This window comes from Haematobia irritans, chromosome 1 (assembly GCF_050003625.1).
Source record: "Haematobia irritans isolate KBUSLIRL chromosome 1, ASM5000362v1, whole genome shotgun sequence".
Lineage (NCBI taxonomy): Eukaryota > Metazoa > Arthropoda > Insecta > Diptera > Muscidae > Haematobia > Haematobia irritans.
Genome location: NC_134397.1, coordinates 31,732,551 through 31,752,797, shown reverse-complemented (window position 1 = coordinate 31,752,797; position 20,247 = coordinate 31,732,551). Strand labels below are relative to the sequence as shown.

The following is a 20,247-nucleotide window of genomic DNA, read 5'->3' as shown; positions in this document are numbered from 1 at the left end:
CCAAATTTGGGAAAATCGGGTTATACATATATGGGAGCTATATCTATATCTGAACCGATTTCGACGATTTTTTGCACATATAGTTAGTGCTATAGAAGGCTACAGTTAACCAAATTTGGGTAAGATCGGTTGATAAATAAGGGTTTTATGGCCAAATTTAGAAAAATCGGGCGGTACATATATATGGGAGCTATAGCTAAATCTGAACCGATTTCGATGATTTTTTGCACATATAGTTAGTGCTATAGAAGATTATATTTAGCCAACTTTGAGTAAGATCGGTTGATAAATAAAGGTTTTGTGGCCAAATTTGGGAAAATCGGGCGATACATATATATGAGAGCTATATCTAAATCTGAACCGATTTGGATAAAATTTTGCAGACTTGAAGGGCGATGGAAAAGATTACCTTTTGCCAAATTTGGTGACGATCCGTTTGAAAACACGCGCAACGTGACCCCATTTGTCGAAATCGGGCGATACATATATATGGGAGCTATATCTAAATTTGATCCGATTTCTTCCAAATTCAATAGCGTTCGTCCTTGTGCCCAAAAAACTCCCTGTACAAAATTTCATCAAAATCGCTTAATAATTGCGACCGGAATCCTGTGAACAACAAATATATGGACAGACGGACGGACGGAAGGATGGACGGACGGACACCAAGTGCTAGATCGACTCAGGAGGTGATTCTGAGTCGATCGGTATATATTTGATGGGGTCTAAAATCAATATTTCTGGTAGACACATTTTTTGGCCGATCAAACTTATTATACCCTGACCACTATGTGGTTTAGGGTATAAAAAAACAATTTCAATTGACTTTGGTGATTGATACCACAATTTCTGTAATTGAAGATATTTCAGTTAAAAATTAATTGGATCAATTAATTTCGTGATTGAATAAAAAAATATTTTTTTGTGTGTACGTTTTATGCTTTATTTTCCTACTCTTTTAAAATTTTATTGTTCAAAAAACCTGACAATATTCATCTAAAAATTCAAAACTCTGCTTCCTTTTTCATAGATATTTCTTTTATTAAAAAACAAAGGTCGAAAGTCGGAAATCAATATACAAGTTTCTTACGGTTGCTAAGTAAGCTCGCAACGGAAGGGTTCGTCACAGAAATTTAATGGGTGACAAAAGACAAAAACCAAGCCAAGGTTTCTTTTTTAATTCTAGTTATGGGTTTGACTTTGCTTCAATTATGCTTAAGTCGGACGGAGGCTTTCTCGTAGCAAAGGTTGAACGATATTTTGATCCGGAAGGGAGGATAACATTTCAGCTAACGTAGGCGATGAATCTGAAGGGCTTGGAGTGAATTATGTGAAAGGGTGATTGTTGCGACAGTGACATTGATGGACGTCGGTATGACACCTGTTTTCCAACAGGCTAGAAGGAGGTAATTTTAAGCGGGACATTTGACTTCAAACGGCATGTGATGGGGAAACTGGGACAATGACTATGATCGAAGAACAAGTCTACATGAACGTGGAAGTAGACACAGAAGCATGATCATGGCCATGGCTGAGCTCGAATACCAGTCATTTATCTATACTAAAACACATTACGACGGACCTTGAGCTTTTCGGTGACCTTAGATTGTAACAGTAATAGACGCTGACTGAGTTCAGCAAACACATCAAAGCGGATGTGAAGGCACGAAATAGGAAAAAACGTTGACATTGTTAATGGCCCTGACCAGTGATAAGGATACTATTGAGAGCACGTAACTGTGGCCGAGGTTTGATCCCTTACCGAAGCAGAGGTGCGGGAGAGAGAAAGAACTTGACTATTATCACCCTCGGAACACAATTCCACGACTTCGGCCTTGTTGGCGGGCTCAAGGTGAAGATAATCGTAGTAACATTTAGAAGCCTAGGCAGAACACGTGTAGTCGACAGATGACCTTGACCGTAGACAAAATCATTGGAGAGAAACTGTGACCGTGTCCGCGACCAAACACAAGTCGGTGTAAATGTTACGGTGTGGAAAAGGGAAAACGCGACTGCAACGGAATATGCATTCTTAGCTTAGAGATTAACCGATGTCTTTGAGAGATCCCGAAATGATAAGATTCGGGCAATTTTCGTTTGACAACCATTACGTGCGAGTTTTAGTTTATTTGCGGTTCTTTTGCTATACATGGGGAGATGGTCCACTTCTATTATAGTTACATCAAAACAATATCAAATTTCAAATTTTGGTTAAATTTGGTTACCTATGGCAAGAATTATGGCCTTCAAACGGCTGACTATCGCATGCTGCGCTAATGTGTCTACTCAGTATTTTGGCCGATTCCCGGCGAAGCGCCGTCTTTAGATGATCGAGACTTTGGTATTTTTTAGTGCCAGTCATACTCTCCAAAAATCCATAAGTGTAAAGCTCTAACACATTGAGGTCTGGAGATTTTGCTCATTGTGCGCTAGAAATGTGGCCAGGAATCTTCCGTCAACCATTCTTGGTTGACGCGTGATAAGTGTGATGGTGTTGAGTCTGCCGCCGTAACGTTTATCAGCCCAGGTCTTTAATACCATACTGTCTTTAGGAAGTTTCCCCATAATATTCGTCATGTAATTTGGTCCCACGGTCGATGCATACGAGCAGGAAAAGTTACGGCGGCCCCCACAATTACCACAACGGCGCTTGAGTTCGAGTGGCCAATCGAATGTGTACATATTCACCTTACCTCTTTGGCAAGTAAATACGATCATTTTGTTCGTTCAAAAACTGCTCACTTTAGAATGCCCAGCAAAAAATGGAGTACTATTTCAGCAGGATTGTAAGGGAGAGAGAGGCAGTACCAACTGCTTACAAAACAACCGAATCAGCGCTGATTTTTGTGGGCGATGTCCCGACTTAGAGCAGCTTCTACATAGCGCTGATATAATTGCTCATTTTAATAGAAATATTGCTAAGAAGTATTATATAATCTTGAGTATAGCATTGTTGGCGTGACGGAAAACAGCAATACCTTTCATGCATATATGCTGCATGAATTGGTTGCAATAACGTAAACGAATGATCATAAACTAGTTTGATAATTCGTTTACGTTATTGCCACCGATTCATGCAGTGTGGATTCGCTGCCTATTTTATTGTATACCAAAAAGCGCAACTAAACTCTTACTGCTGAAGATTTTTTTGCTGGGTGGCTTCTCATCGGTGAAAACCAAATTCGGTAATTCGAAACTTTCGGGCTATCGAAACAACTCATTGGCTCATTCCAGTCTAAGTTCTTTGATCATGTCCCTTGTACTTTTTGACTTTAGTCCATGCTCGCGATATTTTTCGATCAAGGTCACTTTTTCTACCACTGGGCGTAGATTCCGACCAAATCTGACCTCCACTTTTCGAATCATAGCATGTATTGTTACTGTGTATTTTCATTAATTTTTTGAACGTGATGGAAAGTTGCCAGTATCATAGTAGGCATAGTATCATGGTAGCACTGGTACTAGAATAAAAAATTTTAATACTGAAATGCTGTAACGATAAGCACTTGCAGTTTTCCAGCCAAAACACGCGATTTATTAACTCGCTTTAATATAAAAATGCAGTGCACATTAAACTAATTTTTTATTTACAACTAAGCAATTTGATTTTTTTATAGAAGAGCAATATTTTTACATTACTCAATTTTTATACCCTGCGCCACATTGTGGAACATGGTGTCTTTGGCAATAATGCTCAGGGTGTGTCCCTGAGTCGATATAACTATGTCCGTCTGTCCGTCCTCCGTCTGTCTGTGAACACATTTTTGTGATCAAAGTCTAGGTCGCAATTTAAGTCTAATCGCCTTCAAATTTGGCACATGTTCCTAATTTGGGTCAGAATAGAACCCTCTTGATTGTGGAAGAAATCGGTTCAGATTTAGATATAGCTCCCATATATATCTTTCGCCCGATGTGCACTAATATGGACCTAGCAGCCAGAGTTTTATACCGATTTGCTTGAAATTTTGTACAAACATAACACTTAGTCGTATAGTCAAGTGTGCAAAATTTGATTGAAATCGGTTCAGATTTAGATATAGCTCCCATATATATCCTTCGCCCGATATGGACTTATATGGCCCCAGAAGCCAGATTTTTGGCCGAATTTGGTTGAAATTTTGCACTAAGAGCAGATTTGAACGAACAGGGTTGACGACAGCAGCGAGCATTTCTGCCAAATTTTCTATGATAATAACATACCTTTTGTGATGAACTGCGGCTTCTTTGCTGTCAATTTTTGGAAAATGAACGGGACTTACGATTTTTACCGACTTGCAATTGTTGTACTGTATTAGTTAGTGCAGCAATTTGTTGGCGTAGTTCATTGACTTCTGAATAATCTTGAATCGATGACACGTTAGGTAGACTACCAGATATATCTCCGATTTTATCTGCCATAATGGCGAGGTTGTCTAAAGTCTCTGACGATATAGCAAGAATTGCTTGCATTTGTGAGGGAAGTCTTTGAAGCCACATTGTTCTCAAAATTTCGTCTTTTACACCTCCATTAGCTAAATTTCGCATCTCGGTTTTTTACCTCCGATAGGCATATCGTTAAGCAAGCGTTGAATCCTCTTTTCCTCAGAAATAGAGAAATGGTCGATGAGACGCTTCTTCATTCGAGTGTACGCATCGGTTGGTGGTTCCAAAATTATGTCACTTACTTGGGCTAACAATTCTGGGTCAAGCTCAGGCAATACAGTGAAGTATTTTGACCGTTCCGTTGATATGTTATAATTTTCGAACTGAGCTTCATATTGCGCAAACCAGACGGCTGGATTTTCCTTCCAGAATCTTGGGATTCGTAGGTTTATAGTTGAAGGATGTGACATTGTGGATGAATTTCCTAGTTCGCCTGATTGCTCTCGGTTTTGTTGGCTAGATTGTCCTTTGGGCATTCTATTCCAAAAATTCGAATTAAAAACGCGTGTGGAAAGGTCTGAGGTCACCAATTTGTGGAGGAAGAAACTAACACGTCAGGTTTATACAAAAATTCTCAAAGATTTTATTTTATTTTTCATTTCTTTTGACAATACAAATATTGTGAATTCAAGGCTTACTGTTTTAAATTTTGATTACATAGAAACAAGTAAATTAAACTAAAGTTGTGTGAAGATGTATGCTACACTCCCATATATATCTTTCGCCCGATATGGACTAATACGGTCCCAAAAACCAGAATTTTGGCCCAATTTGGTTAAAATTTTGCACAGGGAGTAGATTTAGCATTGTAGCTATGCGTGCCAAATTTGGTTGAAAACGATTCAGATTTAGATATAGCTCCCATATATATCTTTCGCCCGATATGCACTTATATGGACCCAGAAGCCAGATTTTTATCCCGATTAGCTTGAAATTTTGCACAAGGAGTATAATTCGTAGTATTGTCTTGTGTGCCAAATTTGATTGAAATCGGTTTAGATTTAGATATAGCTTCCATATATATTTTTCGCCCGATATGGACTAATACGGTCCCAGAAGCCAGAGTTTTGGCCCAATTTGGTTGAAATTTTGCACTAGGAGTACAATTAGTAATATAGTCATGTGTGCCAAATTTCATCGGTTCGGATTTAGATATATCTCCCATACAAAAATGGTCAAAATACCAACATTTTCCTTGTTAAATTGCCACTGCTTAGTCGAAAAGTTGTAAAAATGAGACTAATTTTCCTAAACTTCTAATACATATATATCGAGCGATAAATCATAAATAAACTTTTGCGAAGTTTCCTTAAAATTGCTTCAGATTTAAATGTTTCCCATATTTTTTTTTTTACTAAAATTGTGTTCCACCCTAGTGCATTAGCCAACTTAAATTTTGAGTCTATAGATTTTGTAAAAATTATGTCCAAATCGAGTGATATTTAAATGTATGTATTTGGGACAAACCATTATATATAGAACCCAACACATTTGACGGATGAGATATGGTTTCGAAAATTTAGATCTACAAAGTGGCGCTGGGTATAATATAGTCGGCCCCGCCCGACGTTAGTCTTTCCTTACTTGTTTTTTTACAAACATTACTTTAAATCTTATTTAATTTCCAATTTGTAGTTTTTTTAATTTTTTGTAAAAAAAAGTAATTTTCAATTTTGATTGCATTTTACTCAGAAGGACCACAAAATTTCCAGAAAAAAAAAACATATTTTTAGAAATAGCTATATGATGTTCTAAATACATAAAATTTGATTTCATAGAATTCAGTTGAAATTTTGAGACGTAAGAATTTTTTCTTTATCTTAAAAGATACAGTACACATTTAAGGGTTAAAAGATAAAGTGTAGGACTTCTCTATTAGTGTTGTCAAATTTTTTATTTAGCTTTATTACAAAGGACATCCTTTTCATCCTGGTCCGAACGGCTTCTCGAATTACGATGAAGCTATCTAGAGAAGCTTTGAAAAGCTCAAAAATTACACAAGCATTAGCATGAGGAGATAATCAAACGCTTCTTGCATTTGGTCGAAGCTGGGATTGAGCCTATGAAAAAAGACAACCTAACCACTGCACCACAGTGGCTCCCATTCTGTAGTTGGTCTAGACCAAATTTACCCATTTCTCATAAAAAATCATTGCCATCCATGCTTATCCAAAATATCCCGCTCTATAGTTGGTCTAGACCAAATTTACCTATTTCTCATTTTTGTATTTAGCTTTATTATAAAGGATATTCTTTTTATCCTGGTCCGAACGGCGTCTCGAATTACGATGAAGCTATTTAGAGAAGCTTTGAAAAGCTCAAAAATTACACAGGCATTAGCAAGAGGGAATAATCAAGCGCTTCGTGCATTTGGTTGAAGCTGGGATTGAGCCTATGAAAAAAGGACAACCTAACCACTGCACCACAGTGGCTCCCATTCTGTAGTTGGTCTAGACCAAATTTACCTATTTCTCATAAAAAATCATTGCCATCCATGCTTATCCAAAATATCCCTGTCTTATCTCATTTACTGAAATCTAGGCTACTTTAGTTTACGATTTCTTTTGTAGGTCATTTGTCATAAGATAAAATATTCACCACATTTTATGGTAGATATCTACAAATATTTATTACACTTGGAATTATCATTGTCCAGCTAAGGCAACCTATTTATTATTCCATGTTAAATTGTACAATTTGTTTTAAAGATATTCGGGGAGACATTAAATTCTTTGCCAAGATACCATTTCATTCTCCACTTTTTATTCGTTTTTTTCTGCTCAAAAGGAAATAACAAATGCGTAATCATTTTTACTACACCCTTCTCATTGGCCTAAATGGCGGCCCAGCATTTACTTAAAAAAAAATCGCACTTTCTTAGATTCTTTCCACTGGGCCATGGCCTCGTCACCCTCAAAGTGTCACTAATATATGCAGCAGCAACCCACATTATTGGCAGGTGGTTTGAGGTGAAAGAAAAGTAGGTTTGATACAAAACCCACCAGCCCTCCGTGCTGGATTGGGTTGGTTTTGAGGGCGGTATGCTTGTTGCCGCAATTACAAGAGACGACATCATTATTATTGTCATTGTTATCATCATCATCATCATCATCGGTGAGGTTCGGCATCATTGACACCTTTATGGCATCAGCATCAGAGCTCTTCTCATTGTTAAGCAGTTACGTGTGTTGCACGTACCAATACTGTCGCTTTCAAGTCGGTTTCTAGACTATAGCTACTGATGATGATGACGACGATGCTGGTGGTGCCACTGCTGATTTTCCCCCCTTTCTGTACCGTGTACCGTGTGTGTGTGTGTATTTGTGTCGTTTGCCCAGATTATTATGGACCATTTATTCACACAGTTCACATTTTTCTTTTTCTGTCGTTCGGTTTGCGTTGAATTTGTTTTTTGTTCATTCCACGAACCGGTGTAAAAATGAGACCTTAAGTGAAGAACACTCGTTAGTGGCATTTTCGAGGAGAATATGGTTGGGGGTGTTTTCCTGTTACGTCCTCCATGGTTTCTTTTTATATTCCTCCCGCAGAACTACTACTTTCGCTCTTTATTAAAGCTTGTGTAATTTGTAAAACTCAAATCCTGCTGTTCAAAAAAAAAAAAAATAATAATATAAGCGAATGTTGCATTTTGGAAGTATTTGAATGAATGTGTAGTCCTACATAGATATGTGGTTAAGCCCGTAATTACAGTTACCGTTTAAAGCATTAAAAGTGTTGATTTTACATCTCTTTGCAATCGCGTTAGCCCTCTTTGTGTTATGGTCATATGAGAGTATCAAAGCTTGGACCAAGCGCGGCCATTTATATTTATATGGAATCGTGTTAGTTCAGTTTTTTCAATACGAAATAGATCAATCCCCCGCAGGCCACCTATGAAGCAAATACTATAGAATGCTTTATCTAAATATATATATAAAATTCAATCTATGTTTGTTTATTTGTTCGTTTGTTTGTATGTTCCGAGTTGGCTCCGAAACGGCTTAACCGATTTACTTGAAACTTTCAGAGATCTTAGGGGGCGTTCATGTGGAGGAAATAGGGTACCTCATTTTTTGACACCTGGTCGAGGAGGGGACCTCCCCTTTGTCGGACTTTTTGAAAATTGGACCAAAGTTGACCGATTGGCTTGAAATTTTTATTGAAGATTGGGGTTGGCATCTAGATAAAGATCCGCTAATTTATATTTCGATATTTGGTAGCGGAGGGAGACCTCCCCTTTGTTCGACTTTTTTTAAAGTACAGTGAAAAAACTAAAATTCTCTAAATTATTTGAGATTTACAGAGAACATGCGGTGAGGTTATGGAATTAATATGGGGTACCTGATGATTTCATATGTGGACGGGGAGGAGGACCTCCCCCTTGCCCTACTTTTTGAAACTTGGAACAAAATTATGCGATTTGCTTGAAATTTTCATTGAAAGTTGGGGTTGGCATCTAGACAAAAATCCGCTACATTATTTTTCCACATTTGGTCGGGGAGGGGGACCACCCCTTTGCACGACTTTTTTTAAAGTACAGTGAAAACAAAACTAAACTCCCCCGACTGAAATTTTACGGAAAAAAATGGGTGAGGTTATGAAATTTATATCAGGTTCCTGATTTTTTAATAAAAATAAAAGGGCATAGGGAGACATCCGCTTCTCTTAAGTACATACAGAGAAACAGTTAAACTTTACAGAGTTACTTTAAATTTACAGAGGACTGGGGAGAGGTTACGATATTAATAGTTGATACCTGATTTTGTGATATTTGGACGGAAGAGAGGCCGCCCCTTTAGGCTTATAATTTGCTTGACATTTTCTGAGACGTTTACAAAAGGTACGCTACATCACTTTTCGACATTTGGTCGGGGAGGAAAATTCTTAAGTTTTCTTTATATTTACAAAGGCAGTGGGGGAAGGTTATGAACGAAGGGGCAACCTTCCTTGCCCCACACTTGAAGGAAAGTTTCAAGAATTTTCAGGGAAGATTAGGTGTGCTATTCACTACGGTGTTTGTCCATATTGTATCAGGGAAAGTGACGTCCCTTTAAAACAATAGTCCCTTTAAAAATTTAAACATCTCCGATCTACTTGAATTTTACAGGGAACGTGATTTTTAAATTAGTATATGATTTTTCGATATCTGGTTGGGGAAGGGGAAAATTGAAATAAGCTTTGTCGATTTACTTCGATAGAATTTGTAGGGACCAGTGAGTAGTTGTGAAATTAATATAGGGTATGTGAAAATCCGATATCAGGTCGGAGTGGAGCGAAGGTGGGGAGAGGGTTCCCTTTCGTCCGTTTTTTTTTTCTTAAATTGAAATTAGAGGGAACTCGGTACATAATTTTATGATTTTGGCACAGGCTTCTGCCAAACTTCTTTTTAGTAAAGAACTTAAATTTACATGAAATTGACATCCAACGTAGAGGGTCATTTTCCAACATTTTAGCAAATGTTAATGTGGTAAAATTTTTTACTACTTTTGCTTTTTCCGATTTATTGGAATGGAAACAGAAACTATTTGTATGTTATTATAATATAATGCTTAATTTTCAGATATGTTGAGGAGAAGGATACCTTTCCTTGACAAGGATATCTTTCCACACTTAAAATTCACAAGAAATATCGAAGATTGTCCAACTACTTGAATACAGAACATTATTTAAAAAATTTGGAGGAAAGGGTACACACTCTCCCCGACATTTTTTAAGACGAACCGTTTTACATATGCATATCCGCCGTATTTGTACCTATAAACGAAAAAGCAAGTAGTCCGATTTGTTTGAAATAATTCAAATCATTTCGAATTTGTTTTCAGCACGAAGGATATGGTTGACTAAGTTAAAGCAAAATGTTCCTACAAATACCCTTCGGAACGAGCAGCGAAGCGGGCCGGGTTACGTTAGTAAGATAATAAAGGGTGATTTTTTAGCTATTATATTTTTGGCAATACTGACATAAACAGCTGACGTATGCCAAGTGCCAAACATCTTCAGGTTGGTCTATAACTTGGTCGTAGTTTAAGTATACTGGTAGCCCGATATTTCAGGCTCACTTAAACTTTTCAGTCTATTATGATACCACCGAGATGAACTTCTCTGTTATCAATGAGACCTGCCCGATTCTATGTTTAGCTCAATGACAAAGGACCTAATTTTTATAGCCGATTCGGAACGGCGTTCCACGTTGCGGTGATCTCACTTAGAGAAGTTTGGAAACACTCAGAAATTTCACCGGCTTTACTGAGAAGGGATAATCCACCACTGAAAAACTTTTTGGTGTTTGGTCAAAACTGGGCTTGAATCCACGACCCTATGTATGCAAGGCGGACATACCAACCATTACACCATGGTGGCTCCCTAACTTAGCAATGAACCGTTTAAAAAACGAACAACGCTTGTAAAGAAAGTGCATAGCGTGCTTCTTGTGTCCAACAACGAAGCCATTTTTCAGCTCAATGGGTACGTAAATAAGCGGAATTGACGATTTTGGAGTTAAGCTCAGCCAGGCTACCAATGCATACAGAAATAGTCACTGCTTGATGCAGTTTGTGAGCTGGTGATATGATTGGACCCTTTGTCGAAAATGATGCGATTTGTAAAGTTACTGTGAATAATGAGCACTATCGTCAGATAATATCCAACGTTGCTTGCCACAAAATGCAAGAGTTTTATATGCCTGACATGTGGTTTCAAAAAAACGGTGTCATATGCCAGCTATCAATCGTAATCGCATAGGAGAGTTCAGTGAACCTTTTATTTCACGATCGGGACCAGTCAATTGGTCGCCTAAATTTTGTGATTTAACGCCTTTAGAATATTCTTATAGGGCTTCGTTAAAGCTCATGTCTACATAGACAAGCAAGCTTCAATAAACGCTTTGCAAGACTTTGAGATATCGCCTGAAATTTTGAAAATAGTTTGCCGAAATTCGGAATTTTATATCCTCCACTATAGGATGAGCGTATACTAGGTTAGGTTAGGTTAGGTTAGGTTAGGTTATGTGGCAGCCCGATGTATCAGGCTCACTTGGACTATTCAGTCCATTGTGATACCACAGTGGTGAACTTCTCTCTTATCACTGAGTGCTGCCCGATTCCATGTTAAGCTCAATGACAAGGGACCTCCTTTTTTATAGCCGAGTCCGAACGGCGTTCCACATTCCAGTGAAACCACTTAGAGAAGCTTTGAAACCCTCAGAAATGTAACCAGCATTACTGAGGTGGGATAATCCACCGCTGAAAAACTTTTTGGTGTTCGGTCGTAGCAGGAATCGAACCCACGACCTTGTGTATGCAAGGCGGGCATGCTAACCATTGCACCACGGTGGCTCCGTATACTAACTTTGTCATTCCATTTGTAACACATCGAAATATTGGTCTAATTCCCAACTAATGTAAATATTTTGAGTTCTACTGAGGTTCTAAGTCGATTGAGCTATGTCCGTCCGTCTGTCTATGGAAATCACACTAACTTCTGAATAAAACAAGCTATCGGCTTGAATCTTGCCACCAGTAGTTTCTATTGATGTAGGTCGGATGTTATTGCAAATGTACCATATCGGACCACTTTTAGTTATAGGCCCCATATAAATCGACCCCCGGATTTGACTTTCGGAGCATCTAGGAGAGACAAATTTCATCAGATCTGATTTAAATTTGATACTATATGGCTCCTAACAACCCAGCAAAAAAAATGGAAGTTCTTCTAAAAGCATAACTTTAGAAGCACTTCCAAAAATGTCCTCCTAAAGATGTTGTTTATTTTAACTTAAAAGGAAGTTCTTTTAATTAAATTATTTTATAAGTCGCATTTTTAAATTTTTTTATAAGTGATTTTAACTTTTTTTGCTTCAAATAGATTGAAAAAGGTTTAAGTATTAATAAAATGGAACAAATTTTCACAATTTTGTCAATAAAAATGCTAAATCCATTCTAGAATAATGGCGAATTTTTTTCAGACTAAATTAATTAAATTAAATTAATTAAATTATAACGAGTATATACGGCCGTAAGTTCGGCCAGGGTGAAGCTTATGTACCCTCCACCATGGATTGCGTAGAAACTTCGTCTAAACACTGCCATCTACAATCGAATTACATAAGTTGCGGTAACGCTTGCCGATGGCAAGGTATCTTAAAACCTCCTCACATCGTCTTCTAAATTGTATGTAAGTCCATACGTGGTATATATTAAATCAAAAAAGATCGATTAAATACGTATATAATTCAGTTTGACAAAATTTTCTATAGAAATAAAATTTTCACAAAATTTTCTATAGAAATAAAATTTTGACAAAATTTTCTATCGAAATAAAGTTTTAACAAAATTTTCTATAGAAATTAAATTTTAACAAAATTTTTTATAGAAAAATAATTTTAACAAAATTTTCTATAGAAGTAAAATTTTGACAAAATTTTCTATAGAAATAAAATTTTGATAGATTATTTTTGGCTCGAGTGACAACCATGATTATGAATCGATATGGACCAATTTTTGTGTGATTGGATATCGCCTATATAACTATAGACCAATATGGACCAATTTTGGTATGGTTGTTAGCGGCCATATACTAACACCAACGTTCCAAATGTGAACCGGATCGGATGAATTTTGCTACTCCAACAGGCTCCGGAGGTCAAATCTGGTGATCGGTTTAAATGGGGGCTATATATAATTATGCACTGATGTGGACCAATTTTTGCATGGTCATTAGAGACCATATACTAACACCATGTACCAAATTTCAGCCGGATCTGTTTAAATTTTCTTCTCTTAGAGGATCCGCAAACCAAATCTGGGGATCGGTTTATATGGGGGCTATATATAATTATGGACCGATGTGGACCAATTTTTGCTTGGTTGTTTTAAGACCATATACTAACACCATGTACCAAATTTCAGCCGGATCTGATGAAATTTGCTTCTCTTAGAGGCTCCGAAAGCCAAATCGGGGGATCGGTTTATACGGGGGCTATATATAATTATGAACCGATGCGGACCAATTTTTGCATGGTTGTTAGAGACCATATACTAACACCATGTACCAAATTTCAGCCGGATCGAATGAAATTTGCTTCTCTTATATATATGGGGGCTATACGTAAAAGTGGACCCATATGGCCCATTTGCACTACCATCCGACCTACATCTATAATAACTACTTGTGCCAAGTTTCAAGTCGATAGCTTGTTTCGTTCGGAAGTTAGCGTGATTTCAACAGACGGACGGAAGGACGGACATGCTCAGATCGACTCAGAATATCACAACGACCCAGAATATACATACCTTAAGGGGTCTTAGAGCAATATTTCGATGTGTTACAAACGTAATGACAAAGTTAATATACCCCCATCCTATGGTGGAGGGTATACAAATTATCTATTTGGCCAAATATCACAAAATTCTTTAATTCCCATCCAAAACACTGAATTCCCATCACTCCTTAAAAAGTGATCCAAATTCAGTGCAGCGGTTGTTGAAATGGTGGGCATCCGTCCTATGACAAGCCCATATTAAATTCATCGCTTCTGCGCCAATTTAGCACCACATTCGGAGCCTCTTGGTAGGGACATCAAAAGATGAGAGATTCCATCAAATCTCTAGAAAACTATATATTCAAACCTATAGTTTGGACTGTATAGTTGAAGTGAGCCATTCCGTTAATTGCGATGACACAGGTACTTAACTTGTCTCCTAGCGATGAATGCTGACCACCTTCTTATAGCCGAGACCCAACGCCGAATAAAATCAGTGGATGATGGTATTTTGAGGATGACGATACTGTGGAACTCTAACTATGTCACTTCACTCCTTTAGAAAGATATAGAGCCTGCCATGTCGGCGAACAAATAATTCGAGACCCATCCCCGCTTGAAAATGTGGACTGGAAACAAATTAGGGAAAATGTGTATGATTGAAAAAAGTTAGAGCGCACAGTAAACCGAATATTGTTATAGGCTTAACATAGAATCGGGCAGCACTCAGTGATAAGAGAGAAGTTCACCACTGTGGTATCACAACGGACTGAATAGTCTAAGTGAGCTTGAATATCGGGCTGCCAATACCTAACCTAACCTATCTCCTTTTCAACCTGACCTGTATTCCGCTCCAATACCAAAATCCAAAATATTTGAACTCAAGTATACTTTTCCTTCTACTCGTCACAGTAGACGTTGGTACACTTTCCACAAAATTAAGGAATTGTCTTTCCTCAAAATTTAAGAGTACACTCACCTCATTAGGTTGTAAAAAGGCGCGATTCACACAATCTCCAATATTTGAGAGTACAATTTCCTTGCAAGCGGAGGGTAGCTCAACAAATTAATGACATACTCTCTTCAAACACTGACAATTTTGCTAACCACATTAATACATTGTTAGCCAGTTATCAAACTATCCGAATTTTCGTTAACCCTCTAATGCCCCAATTTTTTGGCCAGCTGATTACATTTTTAATGTTAACCACACAAAAGCAAGAAAACTAAACAAGAAAATTTTATACGGTAAAATTCAGTATATGCTGCAAAGCCTCTTGAACAGTTTCAACTAAGTTTTCTTTTTATTTTACCCATTTTTGTTGTCTTAGGGTGTGTTTTACTAAAAGCTTCCATATTTAATGAAGCCCGCCTAAAGGCGGGATTGGGTATTAGAGGGTTACAATATTGGCCGAATATTGTACCGTTGTATTTCAAGTAGAACATATTCTGTATTTACTTAAATTTCATCCTTCCTTCCTTTCTTAATTCTACTTAAATTATAACCCTTATTTTCGACTAGCATTGTTAGTTCTACCATTCCAAATAAACAAACAACTCTTCGAGAAATTATGCTCCCAATTATTGCCAAGCTATTAATTTTTTGTTTAATACTGAATAATATTTGTAAAGCATTATTCCCCCGGGCATTCTTTACACACAACTGGAAGCATTCTTGATTATTATTATTATTAACTCATCATTGTTAGAGCCAACACATTTAAACAATTTTATAAAAGAATCAGCAAATTGTTAATTTTAATTAAAAGGAAACTCCTTTTTGGAGCATAACCAAGGCAACGATGATATGCATGAGTTTCGTTTGCTTGCAATTAAACGCGATATTGTTGGCAACATCAAAGTAAATTTAATAAGTGAATACACACGACACACATATACTCGTACAACACATACACTAACACATATACATATATTTGTCTGTAAAAACTACTCTATTCTTTATCATTAATGCTGTGAGTTTATTAGAGTGTTTTCTTTTAAATATATTTGGTAACGTTTTTAAAAACATAAAATAATTTAATCAAGATTTTAATTTTTAATAGAAACCCCGTACAATACTTAAAACGTTGCTCCCCGTGAAAGACGTACATGGGTAATATATTTACATATAAAAAAAAAAACTTAGAAAAAAAAAATCGATAAAATGAGCTATATTAGTTTTTTATTCAGGGCACCATAATATTTCCCTTTGCAGTCAAATAAATTGTATCGTAACAAGAATAGACGGCTTTAAATTCGGGTTGATTGTTAGGTTAGATTGGCTATAGTGACATCAATTGGCGCAGCTAGGAATTTTCTCTGCTAAACTATTATCATGTGATTTTTTTTGAGTTTTTCATCATTTTTGAGTCAGAAAGATATATTCCTTTACGGTTTATATCAGTCAAAAAAGTTTAAAATCATTCTATACAAGAAGGTAATGTTCGAAATCATATGACGACTAAAATAACTTTTATCGATAAAAATTCGTGGGGGCTAAAACATTTCTGGCGGTTGCTTAGCTCCATCCCAGGACCCTCAAGCTACACCCATGGTGATGGGGTTTGGCCCATCCGATCTTTTGTATGCTAGGCTGAGATACTAACCATTGTACCTCACACAAAAAAAATCTGATTCAATCACGAAATTAATTGATCCAATTAATTTTTTAATTGAGATGTCTTCAATCACACACAGGTTACTATCAATTAAAAAATTAATTAACAGCCAATAAAAATATTAATTGATCCAATTAAATCAAGTAAGGAAAGTCTAAAGTCGGGCGGGGCCGACTATATTATACCCTGCACCACTTTGTAGATCTAAATTTTCGATACCATATCACATCCGTCAAATGTGTTAGGGGCTATATATAAAGGTTTGTCCCAAACACATTTAAATATCACTCGAGTTGGACAGAATTTGATAGACTTTTACAATATCTATAGACTCAAAATTTAAGTTGGCTAATGCACTAGGGTGGAACACAATTTTAGTAAAAAAATATGGGAAACATTTAAATCTGAAGCAATTTTAAGGAAACTTCGCAAAAGTTTATTTATGATTTATCGCTCGATATACATGTATTAGAAGTTTAGGAAAATTAGGGTCATTTTTACAACTTTTCGACTAAGCAGTGGCGATTTTACAAGGAAACTGTTGGTAATTTGACCATTTTTGTCGAAATCAGAAAAACATATATATGGGAGCTATATCTAAATCTGAACCGATTTCAACCAAATTTGGCACGCATAGCTACAATGCTAATTCTACTCCCTGTGCAAAATTTCAATTAAATCGGAGTAAAAGATTGGCCACTGTGATCATATGAGTGTAAATCGGGCGAACGATATATATGGGAGCTATATCTAAATCTGAACCGATTTCAATCAAATTTGGCACACATGACTATATTACTAATTGTACTCCTAGTGCAAAATTTCAACCAAATTGGCCCAAAACTCTGGCTTCTGGGGCCATATAAGTCCATATCGGGCGAAAAATATATATGGAAGCTATATCTAAATCTGAACCGATTTCAATCAAATTTGGCACACATGACTATACTACCAATTTTACTCCTTGTGCAAAATTTCAAGCTAATCGGGATAAAACTCAGGCTTCTGGGTCCATATAAGTGCATATCGGGCGAATGATATATATGGGAGCTATATCTAAATCTGAATCGATTTCAACCAAGTTTGGCACGCATAGCTACAATGCTAAATCTACTCCCTGTGCAAAATTTCAACCAAATTGGGCCAAAACTCTGGCTTTTACGACCATATTAGTCCATATGGGGCGAGAGATATATATCGGAGCTATATCTAAATCTGAACCGATTTCAATCAAATTTTGCACACTTGACTATACTACTAATTGTACTCCTAGTGCAAAATTTCAACTAAATTCGGCCAAAAATCTGGCTTCTTGGGCCATATAAGTCCATATCGGACGAAAGATATATATTTGAGCTATATCTAAATCTGAACCGATATCAATCAAATTTTACACACATGACTATACGACTAAGTGTTATGTTTGTACAAAATTTCAAGCAAATCGGTATAAATCTCTGGCTGGTGGGTCCATATTAGTGCATATCGGGCGAAAGATATATATGGGAGCTATATATAAATCTGAACCGATTTCTTCCAAATTCAATAGGGTTATATTCTGACTCAAATTGGGAACATGTGCCAAATTTGAAGGCGATTGGACTTAAATTGCGACCTAGACTTTGATCACAAAAATGTGTTCACAGACAGACGGATGGACGGACGGACGGACAGACGAACAGACGGACAGACGGCCATGGCTATATCGACTCAGGGACCCACCCTGAGCATTATTGCCAAAGACACCATGTGTCTATCTCGTCTCCTTCTGGGTGTTACAAACATATGCACTAACTTATAATACCCTGTTCCACAGAGTGGCGCAGGGTATAAAAATAGTTGATACTACTAATTTGTGTGATTGAGTTTTGTTTCAATTAAAAAATTTGTAAAATCAATTAAATTTTTAAGTGAATATTTTTTTAAAACTCAATTAAGATTTTAATTGGAATAATTTTCGTTAATTTTTTTTTTTATGTTATGCATAGAAAAAAATTCCAAGAAAATAGGATACACGTGCACTAAAATTTCAAGTCGATTAAATTAAATTTTGAGTAAAAATATGTGTCCAAAAAGAGACAGAGGGACTTCGATAAATCGACACCGAATGTTGTCCTGAGTGATATTAGATAACAGCATAGTTGCTACCAGGCAATATAATGATATCGCATCCCTAATTTCAGTTTAGTATTGAATGAAATTCGCTTCACCAGGAGTATCAATAACTCAAATTTGTGGATCGATTTATAGGGGGGTATATCCCAAAGTATGGGGGTATACCTAAGTATTCTATAGTTTTGGGGAAAATAGACTAGGATCCCAACATAAGTAGATATGTGGACTTCTAGACCATCGCGATTTATCTTGAGTACTTTTATGTGGAGCATATTGGATTTAATGGAACCATACCATTAAATTTAAAATTTGGTTGGTTTATGTGGAACTCCATGGACCTCCCTTTCTTTCACGTAGGTAATGTGACCATTCCATGAAAATTTAGGTTTCTAATTCTTAAAGCTTATTAAGAAACATGTTCTACTTTATAGGACACCATAAAATGTTTAATGAAAAATTGCCATTCATTAATTTTAATGGAAATATTATGTTTTCGTATTTTTTTTTTAATTGTCACTAATATTCATGAACGAAAATTCAATTTAAATATATTTTATAACAAATAGGCAATGTAATATTTGTTTAAAATATGTACACAAAAAGAATAATTTATGATACAATGTAGTACCAATTATTTTAAAGATGTCCTTAATGGCGTGAGAGAATTTCGAAATATTTATTCACATACCAGCACATTTGTACAAATTATCCTTAATTTATGCAATTTAACTTTGGTTCTCATAGCCCACCTACACAAAAAAAGAACAAGCATATGGTCTAACATTATCAAACCTTTAGTAATTTAGTGGTGAAACATTCTCTTCTATTCCCAAGGTTTCCCAAAAAAAAAAAAAAACAACAATAACAAAACTTAATTTTAAATCAAAAAGTTTTTCATTTCCCATATCAATGTTAAAACTTATACACGGCCATACGGAGGCCCAGATAAAACTACTTTGGAAAACGAAGAGATTTTTCACAGAAACTTTCAAACAAGCAACATGGAACAAATGAAAAAAAAACTAGCACTTACAAGCTGGTATTTGTATTCGAAACCTTTAAAATGGCCCAAGACAAACATATTATAAGAAAAGTTCTACAAGATGTGGAAGAAACAAAAAAAATTGAATCCTTTTTTTCTGCTGATTTGATTGAGCCCTGTCAGTCCTGCTGACAGTTCGTATAAACAAAAATCAAATTACACTTTAGAAAATATATTTTATTTGTTCGCCCTCGTATTTATATTTACCTTCTTTGTTGCTCCTCTCCCTATTATACTCTCTCTCTCTCTCTCTCTCTCTCTTTTACGCCACATCAAGACGAAAGAGAAAAGGATATTGCCAGGACCTTCTTAACGAAGTGTATTTCAACATTTGTTCTTGATTACTTTTTGTTCTTGGCTCACCTAAAAAATATATTTCAATAGGATAGGATATTTTTTTCCCTTCGTTAGGAAAAAATGCCACGTATCTTTTAGCCCACGAAACAAAAGACTTTATAAGGCAAAAAGAGCTATATATATATGGCAAATATAACACGAGAAATAAAGAAAAAAAAAAAACACACACACAAACGTAGTGAAATGAAATGAGAAATTACAGGAAAGGAAGATGTTTAAAAAGTAAATATTGGATCAGTTGCCAATTAACTTCCATTCACTATATTAAATATATACATGTGTTTGTGCACATGTACCAAAAACCTGCACAAAAAAATGTGGAAAAGTGGCATGGTAGCAAAAGATCGTAGAGCAAGGATAGCAAAAATAATCGAAAAAAAAAAACACTTTTATGGTCAACAAGAAGAAAAAAAGGGTTGCCTGCCAATATTTGC

General features: G+C 36.3%; 2 protein-coding genes across 2 annotated transcripts in view; one reads left to right on the top strand and one right to left on the bottom strand.

The window, feature by feature from the left end:
* Window positions 1-20,247, top strand: part of dpr11 (defective proboscis extension response 11) — a 555,551-nt gene that overhangs the window by 99,783 nt on the left and 435,521 nt on the right. The window lies entirely within an intron of this gene.
* On the bottom strand, window positions 4,512-4,898 carry LOC142222867 (uncharacterized). Its single transcript, XM_075292934.1, has one exon. It carries the CDS (start codon window positions 4,896-4,898, stop codon window positions 4,512-4,514), a length of 387 nt encoding a protein of 128 aa, XP_075149049.1.